Below are 17,287 nucleotides of genomic sequence, written 5' to 3' on the forward strand. Positions count from 1 at the left end.
GGATAATCACAGAATGAATGGAATTATGAAGTGGAGCTGCCGAATTTTAAGATCGGTCTTTCGCTAAAAGGCCCAATTCAGCAATCAAGCCACAAGAGGGCGCACAAGTTCTGCTCAAGGCACTTCTCGGCCTGTCAAACAAGCACTTTTTTTGAGGGACTAACAGTCACCTGAATTCTGAAATCGGCGAAAAATCTTTTTATTGCTTGAAGAATGTATTACATTTTGCTATGACAACGGTCCTAATTGGTGTTATCCTTCTGAAACCTTAAATAGTGGAGATAAAGAGGTGAGTCTTAGGGTGGCAACGTTCAACAAATTGTGAAACATTTTAATTATCGTGATCATTAATTCAGTTTATCATTAAGGTTCATTACAGGAGAAGGATACAGAACTCAACACTGTCAACTATACTCTAGGTAGCAAGGCTATCATTGGAAGCAATAAGAGAACATCACTACCTTTTGTTTGTTTATAAAGCTCTCATTGGAAGTTTACCTGATTATTTAACATACTTGCTGTGCGTGTGCGTGTGCGTGTGTGTGTGCGTGTGCGTGTGTGTGTGTGTGTTTATCGCTATGGCAACCGTCCCAATTTCTCTTATTAAGCCTTATAATTGCACAATTGAAACAATCGTTTGACTAGTCCTCAAACCAAAATCGCTGAGTAGACGATTAATAAAAACATCGTTAGTCGCTCGATGACATGATCATATCGAACCTTTATGATTACAGCTTAAAGCGCCAAAGAGGGCTCTGCGAGAGGAAGAGGAGGAGCTGCGATGGAGGAAGAGGAGGAGCCATGTCTCACGGAGCCCAGAGGAGAGGAGCGGCCGCCATGTTAACCAAGAAGCCCGGTGCCTCAGTCCTCCACACGGGTAAGCACAGCCTCTGCCGCCGATCCCTGCCCCGCGGAGCCGTGGCAGCGCGTTAAAACCCCGCCACTGTCTGTCCCTTTCCTCTCCCCGTGGTTTTATCTCATGGAAAGGCTCGCGTTTCGTCTCACTGTCGACGGAAATCCTGCTAGTGCTGATAGCTTTGGTGGCTATTTGATTTATATTTCGACTATTTGATCATAATACGGACTAAAACCAATCCAATTGCGTGCGGAAACGTGTTTTGTAGAGTGGGACAAATCCATCCGTGATATTGATAGGATCACATGCGGGAGCACAAGTGTCCCTTCCCCGGCTGCTGGGTTTATTTTTAGCCTGCTAACCATCAGATGATTAGTGCCTACAGCTCCTCAGCCTTCTCGTCTTCAGTCGTCTATTTATAATCGCGGCCCTTTTAATTCTTTTAACCGTTGTCATGAATGTTTGGTCGGTCCAGGTTTTTGACTGGATTAGTTAATTTATCTTGCTTGCTTTTGTTTTGATGCTTGTGTCCGTGTGTTTTCGTGTTGCTGGGGGATTCCTGGCCTCCACATCAGCAGACTGCAATAAAGCCTGGGATCAGCTCTGTCTCGGGTCCTTTTCCTTCTGCTGCTCCTCGATCGTGTCTTATCCTTTTGTCAGCTACTCATTCTTAGTACTATAAAAAGGCCCACTATCTACAGCTGGTCCGGTGGTCATCTGATAGCCCTTTGCACACCACAGAAGGTGATAAACAGTGAGGATACCACGGTTCCTGCTGCTGCTTTTAATTGTATTCATGTTGGCCTTTTTGTGAAACAGTGCCATAATAATGGTCCATGCATATATTTTAATGGCTATGTTGACCAACAGTTATTCATTTATTTCACCTCTTGGTTGTGGTAATCTGTGTATACTGCTGCCCTGGGGCTGACTGAGACATGTACAGTACATTTATTCACACAGATGAGTTTGCTAGTCTTGTGATTGAACTATAAACTTTAAAACTACACTGTGAACAATTTCAGCCAAAATTGTTTTCAGATGGGCATATACGTGAGCAAATACTTTAAGAAATATTTGATGAATTTAGTTTCTGAATTGTTATTTTACTAGTGTTTGGTATTGTATCATAACAACATGTATGGCATATGAGATCCTATTGATAGTTTTTAAACGTATACTTACTTATAGATACTAGTAAATGTCTACAAATGTTTATATTTCCAAACAAATACCACATACATTTTACAGTATGCATTGAGTTTTCAGTTTGTCAAAGTGGCTTAAAATGACAAGATGTTAAGTACCATGTTTATTAGGGCTGTAGTCAACAAAAACCTATTGGTCGACAAAGACCCACCGTGTGCAAAGATTTATCAAACTAATCACTACCACTATTTTTGACAAACTAGTCACAAGACACAAACCCACAGAAGTAAAAATAAATACTAGATACTAAGGAGTGCTGGTAAACATGTTTTATGTAAAAAAACATATTAATCAACTAAACAACTGATGGCTTAGAGGACTCTGTAAAAACGTTTGTGAACTGGCTTCCATGTTTTGTGTAGTTTTTCTCTTGTTCCCTCTTCCTGTGCATCGTCGTGCAGCTTGTGCGATCACGTTGAGGCACATTTTCCCACCCGTCCTGTCGAGCAACATGCCGTGTGCACTCGCTGGCACTCTGGCATTTCCAGCCTGGTGTCGAGTTCACACTGAGCTTACTGCCGCTCCACGCTCCTAGCATGATTCAGGCTCACTGAGGGAATGACTGCATGTACGACTGGCTCTGGATTCCTTTGACATAATGAGCGTGTACTAGAGAACACTGGTCATGCTCCCGTGAGGGCCACTTAGCTCAGGTAGAATTACACTTACTCACATCAATCTCATTCAGACCAGGAAAACAATGCATAGCTAGCCTGGTGTCAGACCAAATGCAAACTTATTTTGTCGAGTCAATAACGCCACACAATTTTCACAGCATAACAATATTCAGAGTGACTCATTGGTTTAAAGAACTGTTGAAAGGTCTCTGTATTCAGCTTGTTTTTATTTTGTATGTTCACCTCTGGTTTAATGCTAATTTCGCAGGAGCTGGCTGTGACTTTTATGGATGGGCAAGCAGACTCAATATTTAGTGGATGACATTTTCACAATAAAGTGAAAAAGAAACAAAACAAAGGAACTGGTCTCAAACCCATGTCAAGTCTCTTATCAAAGCTAGTCTCACTGCTCAATTTATCCCACAAACTGGCTATATGCTAATAAATGACTACTTATATTTCTAACTTATGTCTCATAATTTGAAACATGAACAGAGCCTTAGCAACCAGCAAAGACTCTAAAAGATCATTTTCAAGTCACTTGGCGCTGCTCTTGCCTCACTTCTCCTCTGCACATGCTCAGTTAGGGCACAACCTGCAAACATCCAAGATTCCCACACAGGTTTATGGTTTGAGCATAGATCCACGAGTTTGAGGCTGTGTGGTCCTCAGAGCGCATGTGCAGACCTCTTAAACAAGCTGCTGTCCGCTTTGGTTCTAAAAGCTCATGTCAGAGAGCGGAGCATGAACGGGCCTCTGTCCAAGGTGAGAGAGTGCGCAGTGCGGGAGATGAAGAACCAAGATTCCTAGCCTGCAGTATTGATCAGGGGCCTGTAGTGGCCACTAAAATACACTGTGATTTTCTGCAGCAGAAGTGAGGAGAAAATGGGCGTATTTGGATATATTTGGAACAATTTAAATATAGGTTTGACACATGGTAATTTTAGATTTGATCGGTCATTCCCTGCTTGCCTAGATCGTCCTGATTGCACGCCACTGTAATTTAGTGTGTGTCTGTGCCTTTGTACGCCTTATCACAGCCTTATTAGCAGGATTACTGCAGCTTCGGATTAAGGAGAGAGGGAACAAGCAGTGGCCATCTGTCTGGCTGCCACCCCTACTACGAAGTTTTACACTGAAAAAGAATTGGTGCCTTTGATCTTTTTTGTAGCTTAATTTTTCCATCCCCAAACACAAAGCCCTTTACAAACGTGCATGTCCCGACTCCCGAGTCCCAAGACTTCAGCTGGCTCAAATGCGAAGCGAGTGGTTGTTTTTACAGTTGTGCCCACCTTTATGTTAGCAGGAAAGAACCCATTGAGATTGAGAGCCCTTTTTTGAGGGTGTTTTGGTGCAGAAACTAGAATGGTTCAGACGGGCTTGACTGAGTACTATAAACAGGCCTTTAGGTTTGAGTTGATCGTCACTGCGCTCCTCCCCCCGCGGCACACGGACTCGCTCCTCTCGTGTACAAATGCAAAGTGCAGTAGTGCAGTAGTGCTGTGGACTGAAGAGCCATGGAGATCACCCGTGTGCTGTTTGTAAAAGGCTTTACCGTACATTTATCGGGTACACCAGTCTGATATCAGATTGGTGAGTTGTTTGTTGGTGTAAATATTTTATTATCAGTTGCCCTGGAAACGTTCCAGGGTGGTGGTGGATCTTTCATGAACTCTGATTTCCATAGCAGTGTCAAGATGGATTAGTTGGTGCTAAATGTGACAACTGAAGATATAAAGATTGCTTAGGAGTTGTTAAAACATATCTTTACTACTGTACAATAAGAGAACAAACTCACTGTATTTTGATCCATGGATATATTTTTTTCTAATTTACAGATTCACAAAAAGCAAGAAGCCCTAAATGATAGTTTTTAATCTAATACAACTCTTTTTGTGTGGCAGGCAAAGTGGGCGAGCCGATCTACTCTCCCAGTCACAGTGGACCTCAGGCATCTCCTCCTGGCGCCCTGCCTCCTCTACGCAGCAGCAACCTTAACCCTTTGACGGTATTGCGCATCTATTTTTTTTGACAACCTAATAATTCAGTTAGATTACTTATCGCTTTGTAACAATATTAGTCTGTGAAGCTCCACTTTCTAACTTGTCAGCTGTGGCTGACTGTGGCTAATAATAGCACCCTGCTCCAAGTCGCTTATAAACACTGGGTTGGTTTATAGGTTGGAGTCGGGGGTGAAACTCTTGAGTTTGGTCCGCCTATAGTTGGAGTTAAGGAGACACTAACACCTACAGAATCACCTCTTGTCATTGGATGTATAATATGTTATAACTACACTTGTTAAATTTGTGTTAAGATGTGAGGTTAAAGAAGGTGGTTTAAAAATGGAAGTACAATTACAACTAAATTTGAGTTACCATTAGCGGCCATATAAAAGAGCGCTCGCTCTTGGTTCTGGTTGGAAATTAAATGTAGACATTAAAGAATCTCATAATTATGACTTATTTTTGGCTTCTCCCAGTAATGATGTGATTGTATTTTATCAGTCTATCAGAGGTTTTGCTAGAGATTATTTCAATCCATCATTGTGATGGACAAGGTCCCAAAAGATCTGTCATGTGCTATTTTTATCCATCTTTATATATTTTCAGAACGTGTGTGTGACAGGTGGTTACACACAGGGCGTTTGGAGCTTTATAAGGACCAAACAAATCGTCTTTGCTATAAAATAAAACCATATTTCTATGTTACAGATGCAAAAAAATACATATTTTCTCCCTTTTAATTTGAGTGGTTACATAACATGGGACAATATTCATGTATTTTATGCAAATATACTTGCCCCGACATGTGCATGTACTTGAGTTTGGTTTTATGATCTAAACTGGCTTTCTGCCCGTAGTGTGCTTGCACATGTGTATTGTGGCACTAAAGAGCTGAAGGGAGTTAGAAAGAAGGGAAGTCCTGCACTGGCTGCGAGGAAGGAAAGTCTGGTTTGAATTCGATGCTGGTCTGGCACGTTTGCTATGTTTTCCACCTGTAAAAATGGTCGTTTGCCTTCAGTCAGTAACTTCTGGTCTATCACAAATTATTTGCTTGAAATGTTGCAATAACAAAAAAGATAAAAGTATTATTAATTTACTTTTGTAGTAATAATACTTTTACGTTTCTATTATCAATTCTGCACATTTTTGACATTTTTCTTACTGTAGACATTATACAATAGTCTAATTGTAAAAACATAACTTTAAATTTATATTATATTATAATCTATTATCCATCCATCCATCCATTTTCTACCGCTTGTTCCCTTTCGGGGTCGCGGGGGACTGGAGCCTATCCCAGTGACTTCGGGCCTTAGGCGGGGTACATCCTGGACAGCGGCCAACTCGTCGCAGGGTCAACACAGAGACATAGACATTACAGACAGTTCACGCTCACATTCATTCACTAGGGCCAATTTAGAGTCACCAATCTTACCTAACACATGCATGTCTTTGGACGGTGGGAGGAGCCGGAGAACCCGGAGAGAACCCACTGTAACACGGGGAGAACATGCAGACTCCACCCAGAGAGATCATGTGATGGTCTGGTCCGGGAATCGAACCCATGATCTCCTTCTTGGGAGGCAAGAGCCTTTGCCACCGTGCACCCCATAATCTATTATATTATAATATAATATATTATATTATTTTGGAGGATTGCCTAGCAACCTTAACTAAGGCCTGCTCTGATTTCTGATGGTCCATGTTCCAAGTAGATTATTGAGATCAGCTAACGTGATGATCTTGGACATTCTGAGGTCATGGCTAAAACTAGATGGGTCCAGGCTTCTTCTTGGCATTAGAACAGCCCAATTGGAATATGTTTGTCCTTGTCCAGGCATTTAACACAAGCTGAACAGAACATTTGTATTGTATTATTTTAGCTTGTTTTAGAATTCCTTGTATATTTTATCTGCACTTTGTCTCATAGTAGTTGTTTTTAAACGTGCTTTATAAATAAACTTGATTTTGGCTCATACGTTTTTCAGTGTTTTGGTGATTTGATCCTAGTTCCCAAGAACACCCTCCACTACTTTTGCCACATCTTTCTTTCTGTAATTTGTACGAAAATAATTAAGAGTGATTATATTGTGGTAGTCAGCTGCTTTTTGAGCTGAAATAATTTTTGCCAAGCAGAAACTTGCTTTGTTCACTAAAATTATGCTGATATTTTATTTTTACAGTAGCAGACCAAGATAAAACCCACGTCCATCATTATCGTTTTAAATTATTTCATTGGAGCAAACTCCCCAACAAAATATCTACACTTTATAAGTGCTGATTTAGCTTTTTTGCCTACGCATGTATTTAATCCCTACATTAAATACTGCTTGTTTATGTTTTTACAGGGGGGTTCTAAAGCCAGCATGTCAGACACTGTGCAGCTGTCTCCACCGTCACATCAGCTGTATGAGGAGAACTCCAACAAGCGCCCTGTTCTGACCTCACAACCCAATGGCTTGGCGCCTCTTGGCTCCACCCGGCCTGGCCTGCTTTCTTCTGAGAGGCAGACCTCCAGCTCTGACCCCCTTCACCACCGCCTGGGCAGTGCCACATCGAACAAATCAGGGGAGGGCAAGCTCAAACCCGTGTCCATGGCTCCAGACCAGGCAATGAAGCAGTTTATGTCTAAAATGTCATCATTTGAACACCATGAGATTTTCAGCTACCCTGAAGGTGAGCTTTTAAATCCAATAACTTTTTAGCTTTTATTTATAAAATTATTATTTTTGCTTTACTTTATTATTACATCTGCATAATTGTATCTTTACATTTCTGTCCCCAGTGTTTTTTGTTGGCCCAAATGCCAAGAAGAGATCTGGAGTGATGGGAGGAGCCAACAACGGCGGATATGACGATGATCAAGGGTCATACATTCAAGTTCCCCATGACCAAATTGCTTACCGTTATGAGGTTTTGAAAGTAATTGGAAAAGGAAGCTTCGGACAGGTATTTAAATACTGTACACACTGTAAAAATTGTCACAAATGGCAAGACTTGTCATGGCGCGTGCTTTTTGCAGGTTGTCAAAGCCTTCGATCACAAAACGCAGACCCATGTGGCCTTAAAGATGGTCCGCAACGAAAAGCGATTTCACCGGCAGGCGGCGGAGGAAATCCGCATCTTGGAGCATCTGAGAAAGCAAGACAAAGACTCTACTATGAATGTGATCCATATGCTGGAGAATTTCACTTTCAGAAATCACATTTGTATGACATTTGAGCTTCTGAGCATGAACCTTTATGAACTTATAAAGAAGAATAAGTTCCAAGGATTTAGCCTTCCTCTGGTCAGGAAGTTTGCCCACTCTATCCTACAATGCCTGGATGCGCTGCACAAGAACCGCATCATCCACTGTGACCTAAAGCCTGAGAATATACTTCTCAAGCAGCAAGGGCGAAGCGGCATCAAGGTAAGCCCGCTAAACAGAGCTACTTTTGGTCTACAACCAAATCAATCCATTTAATTATATCATTTTAACACTTTTACTATCCAGGTCATAGATTTTGGATCCAGTTGTTATGAACATCAAAGAGTTTACACCTACATACAGTCGCGATTCTACAGAGCCCCAGAGGTTATTCTAGGTAAGCATAACAAGTCACTATTTGTTCTTGTATTATTTCCTCTGCCAAAATGTTTTATGGGCTTCAAGTCTTCGACCCTTTGATTGAAAATGTCCCTTCACATTTGGACCGATTAATGTTTCCAGGTATAGGATTACATATTCTTCAATATATACAAATAACCAGCAACCAAAGTGACACTTACTTTAACTACACTTTAAATTCACTATTCTTTAGCTCCTTGTTACTCTTGACATGTTTTGAAACTTCTTTAAAGCTTTAACTTGCCATATGGAAGCTTATTTATCTTTTTTGACTTTTGCCATTTTTCACTTCATAAATGTTTAACTATAAGTTTCACAACATTCACTTCTGAACTCTTGTGCACTTTGTACACAGCATGTTGTTCTTATTGCTAACAGTGGTTTAAAGCTGCGGTACCTAATTTTCAAACTGAAATAAGGAAGTAGTTAATTACATTTTTCTCCTTCCATGCTCTCTCAAATCCTTCGGCACGTCACTAGTATTGACATGTACAGGTGCTTGAAATCTTTGAAAAGCCCAATTTTACTACTTTTTATCTGAGGTTGTGCTTTAAAATGCATGAAATCTGTATCCTACACATTTTGACAATTAAGAGCACCACTAGTCTTCAATTTGTTGTTCTGAAGTACTCAAACTGCGGATACGACTTTGCTGTTGTTTTAACGTTATGCACGACTCTTTCAAATTATTTCTGCACTTGCTCTGCCGCATTTATTCAAGAGGAAGGGGCTCGAGTAGCCTTGAATAAGTAAAGTATAAACATTGCGTGAGTAGTCACATAGTGACTGACATGACTTTTCTTACAAGTTTGAAAACTGATCAAATGCTTAATAAATGGATAAAGACAGCATTCCCAGCTTGAACTGATTGTCTGAGCACATACAGGTGTCACAAAACTGTACAGGTCACTTCTGCAGCTTTATTTTTATAATGCTCAATGTTGAGTTTTGGCTTGGCTCTCTTCGTCTGTTGATAAGAAATGGACCCTAGCACCAGGATTCTGCTCGGGGCATACCATTGAATGATGCATGGTTTATTACCCAGCATGCTTCAGTACTGATTGTGTAATTTTACACAACAGATCTCCTGTCTAATAAAGCCTTCGGGCCAGAAAAGACATTTTCGCAATCGCTCCTATTGACACTCTTATTTAGTGTACTTATTTTTTCTGTAAAATTATGATTATTTTAGCTGATTACCTAAAGTCATTTACGCAGTCATTCTAGTTTTTACCAGGGAGTTTTCCCAGTCCAGAGACGTCAAAAATAGAAACTCGAGGACGAGACGGAAACATTTTTAGCTGTAAACAGATCTGCTGACGTGTGCTCTAGGATGACAGAACCTGACATAGCCACCAGGGGGGCGGGTTTGAAAGGAAGATTGACAATTTAATGTGAAGGGTAAATGAGTATTAGAGCTGAATGATTTCAGAAAAAATCTATAAGAGGAATTTAATTAATGTATTCTATTTGGTTAACAGTGCTCAGACCAAAAGCATTACCATTTGAGAAGACACTGAAAGACCTCTAGACATCTGATCTGCAGATTTGTTTTATTATTATAATCAAGTCATATATCATATGATATTATATCATATGGAGACGTGAACAATCAACACATTGTGGTAGTACTGTGCATTCAGGTCTGGCCATGCTTCCAATGTAGGAAATACCTCAGACATAAGTCAACTTCCACAACACAATGCATGCGATGAAAACCCATGCTTTGGAACATACTGTGCATGCTTTTATTGTGCCATCTAATCAACACTGCATTATTAATACACATTGACTTTTGGTTTCCAGGATCTAGGTATGGAATGCCAATCGACATGTGGTCTCTGGGTTGTATCCTGGCTGAGCTCCTGACGGGTTACCCTCTGCTGCCAGGTGAGGATGAAGCTGACCAGCTGGCCTGCATTATTGAACTCCTGGGTATGCCCAGTCAAAAGCTTCTTGATGCCTCTAAAAGAGCCAAGAATTTTGTTTCGTCCAAAGGCTACCCTCGGTATTGCACTGTCACAACATTGCCTGACGGCACAGCTGTGCTCAATGGTGGACGCTCACGCCGGGGTAAAGTGCGTGCCCCCCCTGCTAGCAAAGACTGGAGTGTAGCATTAAAGGGCTGTGACGATCAACTGTTTCTGGACTTCCTGAAGCAGTGTTTGGAGTGGGACCCTGCTCTCAGGATGACACCTAGTCAAGCACTTCGCCACCCTTGGCTTAGACGCAGACTCCCCAAACCCCCCACAGGGGGGACCACTATTGTGGACAAGACCTCAGCTTCTTCCAAAAGGACAACAACCACTGACGGGGGCATCACCTCCATCTCTAAACCCACAACCACATCCTCCAAAACCAGGACTAACCTAGCAGCCATTACCGATGCCAATGGAAATATCCAAACAAGGACCGTTTTGCCTAAGCTGGTCAGCTGAGAATGATTGCACTCCACTTGCTGTGATGGGATATACTTTGATGATTAGCTGTGAGAAACCAGATTGAACTAAATAAATCTAGTCTGGTCATTTTAAAGGGCATTTTGGGATGGTTGCACAGCATTGGGGTGCACTCTTAAACTTTTAGAAATAGTGTTTCTAGGAATCGATGCATTCCTGAAACCATGGGGTCCATACAGACTACCACATTTTTGAATCGGGTGTGATGAAGATGAGCAGCAAAAGCTATAATACAACTGTGCTGCTGCTCTGACAATCAACTCACCTCTGCATCACCAAGACACTACAACTACATGGTGCTTATACTTTTAGAAGTTTTTAGCTTTTAACAGGATATTCAGATTAGAAACCAGAATAGGAACTCTCTACCTTCCATCTGGTGTCACCCAAAAAACCACATGTGATTCAATAATGAAGGTATTCAAGTTCAATATTGCCTCCTGCACCTGCCTCTGAACATTTGTGCTAAGGCAATGCAAATTTAGCATTGTAGCATTAAGGATGGGTTTGTAAGACATACCTCTATCATGTTCCTTTTTTAAAGCCGGGCTTCTCATTTTGTTACTCGAATATGTTTTTTAACTAGGGCCTAATATTATATAGTGACATTTCAGTACACTGTTAGCCATTACAGCCCACATAGCTTTGTGCCTGTCAGCCGATGAACTGATAACCATGCATTGGTACAAAATACATGTTTCCTTGCTTACAAAATCTGTCTATTACTGCAAGCAATGACTGTTAGCCTCTTGGCAACCAAAGCCTCAGTCTTTTAGTCACGTGGTGTGCCAGTCTTACAAAGGAAAGACGACAATAACAATTTACAATGCTACATAAATGTATAATGTATTTGGTTATTGTGTGAAATTATAGTAAACCAAATGCCCCACATTTCAATATCAATGAAGGCATTTGTTTCATATGGGTCTTGAAGTACTTCTGAGTTGAGCTTTTTATACCCATACATTTGAAACTCTTACAAAACCATAAACGCATGTGCATATATGGAGCTGTAGCTGTTAAGACATGACCATACATTTTCAATTAGTGAAATAGTAAACAAGAATTAACATAAGTTATTTCCATATTTCTTTATGGAAGTGTAGTCCTAAATCCACAGCCATAAGCATGGTTAAATAACTATTATTTTTTAAGATACTTATATTTGTGTTGGCACTTTACTTTTGCAATATTTTGTTTCTGCACAAAGCAGATGACTAATTTTCCCATGATCTTGATATACAGAAATCATTGCTTCATTTTTGTGCTGCAAAATCAAAGTTGCAAAACTGTATTAAAAGATTTGGCTCCTTTCTGCTGGACCGAAAAAGATCTCAAGATAAGTGGAGCTGGGACATCATTATGAATATTTTAACCCTGAATGAAACAATTTGAACTAGAATGAATGAAGCAATTGTCAAAAATGATGATCTGGGGAGGGGTCAGAATTATATTTATTTGCTACATTTTAATATTTATTATACATTACATATTTTACTATGATGGGCAGTTCATAGTATATACTTGAATGTGTGGTCACACACACTACCACACAAAACTGTGTCTCACTTTGGCCTCAACCGCATCAAAATGAAGAGATAAGTGTCTTCGGCCAACTACAATGTAATGTAGCAGACTCTGGAGGACACCGGAAATGCACCAACACTACCTGCTCCACCCAACTCAGGGGAAGCTCCGCCCTGTTCTGGAAGAGGACTTTTTGTCTTTTTGCTGATGCGTTTTCTAAGGAAGTGATTGGTGTTTTTTTTTTTTTTTTTTTTTTTTTTTACTTTTATATTTTTTGTGCCGAGTTGTAAATTTGTGCCTTCAATAACTTGTCGCCATGGTACACTTGACCTTCTCTTGCACACAAACTATTCTAAATAACAGATTAAACATTTGTTTCCAGTACATGGGAAGGGGGGTGATATCCAACACCAACATCTAGTTGGACCAAGACGTCCTGTGAGCTGCAAGTGATAATAATTGCCAACTAAGCTCACTTTATGCAAACCGATCTGGGATTACCTTGGTAGTGCTGGCATTGTGGTCATGTGATAATGTTTCCAGTCTCTGTCTTGAATTATGTTACAATTCTCCACATTTCCTTCATCACAAAGACCGTGCACAATGTTTACAAAGATAAAAGAGGAAATCACATCAAAATGTAAAGTGTTCCACTGAACATCAGTGACATCTCTTTAATGTTGTGTGCTAAGAAAGGTTGTGTCACATGGTTGCACAATGTAGAGACAACATATCAGTCAAGTCGCCACTACTCCAAGATGGAAGTGGATTTACGTGACGACGGGGCTTAGCAATCACTAGCCAATTGACCATTGACGTTAAGGCGCTGGCTGCTGCACTAGTGTCTGTCCTGTTCACAGTGACGCTAGCAGTGGCTGCTGATTGACTTTACAGAAGTGCACTACCAGTTGTTAGCATAAATGTAAACATTAATTTTCATGTTTGTACCTCAGATTGCAGTTGACTTTTTCACTGCATTGTCTTGACCTGAAAGTAAGGGCATTTGGTTGACACTACCAAAGTGTGTTCCCATAGCATACAGTGCAAGCTCACAGCTAGCTGCTCAAACAAGAAGGCTTATCTAGATTTAACACAAGGAAGGCATCATCAGCCTTGGAAAAGAGGAACCACTCATAAATGTGATCATTCTTCAAAATCTAACCAGATGATGTCAAACAAATGGCTATAGCGACCTCACTGCTAGACAGTTGAGTTTGCAAGCTTCATGTGTCCTATTAGTATCACCAAGGAGTTGTTTTTTTATTTTTTAAACAAAACATAGCTGCTGCATTGTATTTCTGTGACATTTGCCAGTTCTTATTGTGAATTTTAGTTGTACATATATAATGTGGAAAAGTCAAATGTATAATATGGGGGGATAAATGCGCCAGTTTTTACTTTCTACTGCATCTACTGTACAGAACACAAAAGTTGACACTTTTATAGTGAGCCTTTGTTAGATTTTACTGTGGTGGAAAATCTTATTAATAAAACCGTTTTATTGTTCAACTAATGTTGTGTAGTCTGGTTTGTGTCATATAAAGTGGCCTCACAGCCAAGCTTGTTCAGTAAAATTGTGCTTGCTTCGTCATTGCATTGTCCCCAAATGCAGATGTGAAAATATGGCACCTGCTCACAGAGATACAACAAATGAAAAGAATGGACACATGTACAAAGGGTTACCATGGCAATGCTGGTTTAGATGTGCTAATGACTTACAATATTGAGAATGTTTAATCGTATCACTTTAATCTGCTCCAGGCAGCTGTGGATGAATGGATGCAGCAAATGATGTGCTAATTTTCACATTTTGGTCTTTACAAAGGATATTTTGGTATCTATTACACAAACGTACTGTCTACCCGCCTGCATAATTCTCTTAACAGATTAGAAAATTGGACTCCCATGGTAACAAAAAGCTGCCATGTGATTGGATCAGATGGGTTCCATTTTAGGGTTTAGTCAGATTAGGTGGAAGGACATGTTTGCTAATTATAGAGCGAGCTAGCAGGCTAACTGTGGCCAGGCAGCTGCTACCTTGATAAAGACAAAGTTTCAGGTTAATCTCTGTTTTGGGGGGTTTGAGTGATTCCAGGGCTAAATTCTCTTGCATCATAGTTTAAAGTCGTAGTACATTTTGCTCTCTAGACACAAGGGGGGTGAAAAGAACTGTCAGACCATATTGTAATCTAATAGTGTGTGTCATGTTGCATTTTAGTTGGTGTACACAACCGACCGATGGTCCTGATCTGAAAACAGTTTAAACTGTTAGAGCATGGTTTGGGTTTGGGCTTTTTTTTTTTTTTATTAAACTAAACAATTCAAATTTATTGAGAAATTCATTTACTGTAATATTACAATTACATATTGATGCATTTTTTCCTCACTTGGCTGTTTTTTGTTTTGTTTTTTAATCTCCAAATAGAAAGACTCGTATCATGGGCCAAGGGAAACATTGATTGTTCTGACTTTTATTTGCCTTAAATTACAGAGGTACAGAAACACATGGATAGAGAACAGTTTTCCTGTTTTACACTGCTTAAAAGCAGGAGGAAAGGAAAAGGCTACCTGTAACAGAAATAGAAACACACTATGATGTTGCAACATATGGGTTTCTTGATTCCCAGTGGGTTTAGAATAAAGAGGCCCATGTACAGATGAGGCTTCTCATGGCAGGGGCTGTGGGGGCCGCCTGTAGCTCACCTGAGTAGGTGGAGTTGCCTCTGACACGAGAGACAGTCAATGACAGGGCAGATAGAGTAACAACAGGTGGCTCACTGGACACTGTCATGTTGGGGCTGTCACTATGGTAACAGTAGCTTGTGTATTGTTCGTCTGCTGAGCTCATCTTTCGCCATCACGCTTTTTGTTTGTAAAGCCCTCCCCCCCTCCTCCGATGAGATTTCATTCAATGTTTATATTGGGTTCGATGTACAAATTCAGTGTTTCTTTATTTATCCTTCATTTATCCCGGCAGGTCGATTGTGAACTAATTCTCATCTACTGCTGTCGTCATTTGCTGTAGAATAAATCACACTAAACATTTGGGATTCCAAAGGATTTCTTGTGTGAGTCAAACTAACCTGTTGCCAAAGGGTCTGATCTAATTTTCATATGTCCAATTGCTCATCAAAGTCTCCACTCCTCGATGCCTCAGCTGTGAAGACCACCTGCTCTGCATATTAAGGGGCTATTTAAAATAAATACAAGTGTTTATGTATTTCTCTGCAATAATAAAATACCCTCTGTGCACTTTTTAGGCCTACTTAATTAAACAATGGGAATCCTTTAATAGAGTGGAAATGAGTGGCACCAGCAATACTGTGATTACTGCTGTTTGACTTGTTTTATCCTTTGCATTCCACAAACAAAACAACCCAGGAACTAAACCACATTATACGCCATCGCTCTCACAAAGGTCACTAACCAGTTTGAATTCATGCTCTTTCGAAAAGCATCACACATTTCTGAGTCAGTGGAGAGAGTGCAGTATAATTAAATATAGTTTGAAGCAGGGGTCTTTGGGTTCAGGGCAAGTGGAAAAGTGAGTGTGTTCAGATGGTGTCAGATTTGGCAGGCCAGAGGTCAGTTTATTTCCAGCGCAGTTCTTCATCATGCAACCGTCTTTCTCACGCACTTGAACCAATTTGTCTGTCATATTATGCTTGGCAAAAGTTTCACTGAACAAGATGCGTGAAGATTATATGCATCAAGATAAACTATTGGGCACGGGACAGTGGGGTAGAAGAACTGCAGACGACAGACAGACGGAGTAGTTTAAAGGTGCACTATGTCGTCATGGAGATGGTAAGGTTTTTGCTGGAATGTTCCACTGTGGCATTAAATGGTATAGTATATTTTTTATAAGAACAGGGACGGTGAACATTGCCCAAAATAAGAAAGATTCCTTGTGCCATGCTATAGAAAAAGCTTATTTCCACCAGTCGACCCTGGGCAGGTTAGTGTTGCCATAGATACTTGTCATCGTACATAACAAACAAATAATCCCACCCTTGGATCAATCACGGCTAAAACTGCTAGATGGCATCATCTACACATTCACATAACTCCTTTTCTCATACACACACTTGTATACATACTTTTACCTCTATTTGTAAAAAACATTGCCACTTTTGTCTCTATTTATGTGAGGCAATTTTGACATAGACAGTGAGCAATCCTTAGCTGTTGGGTTGTCAGTTATTTTGCCACGGCATTTTCATGTTTGTTCATAAATATATGTTTTTACAGCATATAATAGAGCATCATATAACCCTAACCGAGGTCTCATGGAACATAGGACTGACACCTTCTAAGATTTATTGGCAAAGCCACGCAATAATATGTGAACTAGCATTATCCAGCTGCTAGCTACCTGAAACAAACAGCTCAGTCTGGAGTGATTTCTGTAAGTCCACTGGTCCCTCCTGACCACAGCAATACAATTCTGGACAAACAACGTCTTTGGGGATGTTACAGAAGAGGAATCCTTTGTTTTGAGACTTTCTGTTGGCCCAGCCCACAGTGAGCATGTGGTATTTGTCCTCGAGGTTGGAAGTAGCAACAAGTGTGTGACGTCAATTTAGACCCATAGGCAGCACAACTGATAAAATGTGTTTATTTGCTTATTTTTCAGCTTCATTTTTGGTTCACTGAAATTAACTGTACAGAAAGTACTTTCTCCATTGTTGCTACAGGAAGAACTTAGCTAGAGTTTGCTAATTACAGTTGGAGATTTCGGACATAAACTGCTGCATAACTAGACTTTAACATTTGTTATTAAATTATTATTATTAAAAATGATTACTAGCATCTCTTTCAACTCTTAGTTGTGTTTTGCGCTCTTACAGGATGTCATTTCTCACCATTTACTCTCATGCGTTCTCACTGCTAAAATTCAGAATGCTTTGATGTTATCTGCATAACCTCTATAAATGCAAGATAGTTACAGTATGTCTATGTCCCCACCGTATTGTGGAACATTCCAGGCAAAGCAATAACATCTC

General features: G+C 40.3%; 1 protein-coding gene across 1 annotated transcript; it reads left to right on the plus strand.

The window, feature by feature from the left end:
• The first annotated feature begins 788 nt into the window (after nt 1-788).
• dyrk2 (dual-specificity tyrosine-(Y)-phosphorylation regulated kinase 2) lies at nt 789-13,790 on the plus strand. Its single transcript, XM_072453871.1, has 7 exons — nt 789-877; nt 4,587-4,690; nt 7,034-7,361; nt 7,471-7,634; nt 7,708-8,097; nt 8,182-8,272; nt 10,102-13,790. The coding sequence occupies exons 1-7, from the start codon at nt 802-804 to the stop codon at nt 10,731-10,733; spliced, it is 1,785 nt and encodes a 594-aa protein (XP_072309972.1). The 5' UTR covers nt 789-801; the 3' UTR covers nt 10,734-13,790.
• The last annotated feature ends 3,497 nt before the right edge of the window (nt 13,791-17,287 follow it).

Source organism: Eucyclogobius newberryi, unplaced genomic scaffold (assembly GCF_026437365.1).
Source record: "Eucyclogobius newberryi isolate DKJ021-1_F unplaced genomic scaffold, fEucNew1.0.hap1 SCAF_2, whole genome shotgun sequence".
Taxonomy (NCBI): domain Eukaryota; kingdom Metazoa; phylum Chordata; class Actinopteri; order Gobiiformes; family Gobiidae; genus Eucyclogobius; species Eucyclogobius newberryi.

Coding starts and splice junctions, on each gene's coding strand:
- dyrk2 (XM_072453871.1), top strand. CDS start 802: ATGTCTCACGGAGCCCAGAGGAGAGGAGCGGCCGCCATGTTAACCAAG. Junction 4,691..7,033: donor GCAACCTTAACCCTTTGACG/GTATTGCGCATC, acceptor ATGTTTTTACAG/GGGGGTTCTAAAGCCAGCAT. Junction 8,098..8,181: donor AAGGGCGAAGCGGCATCAAG/GTAAGCCCGCTA, acceptor TTTACTATCCAG/GTCATAGATTTTGGATCCAG.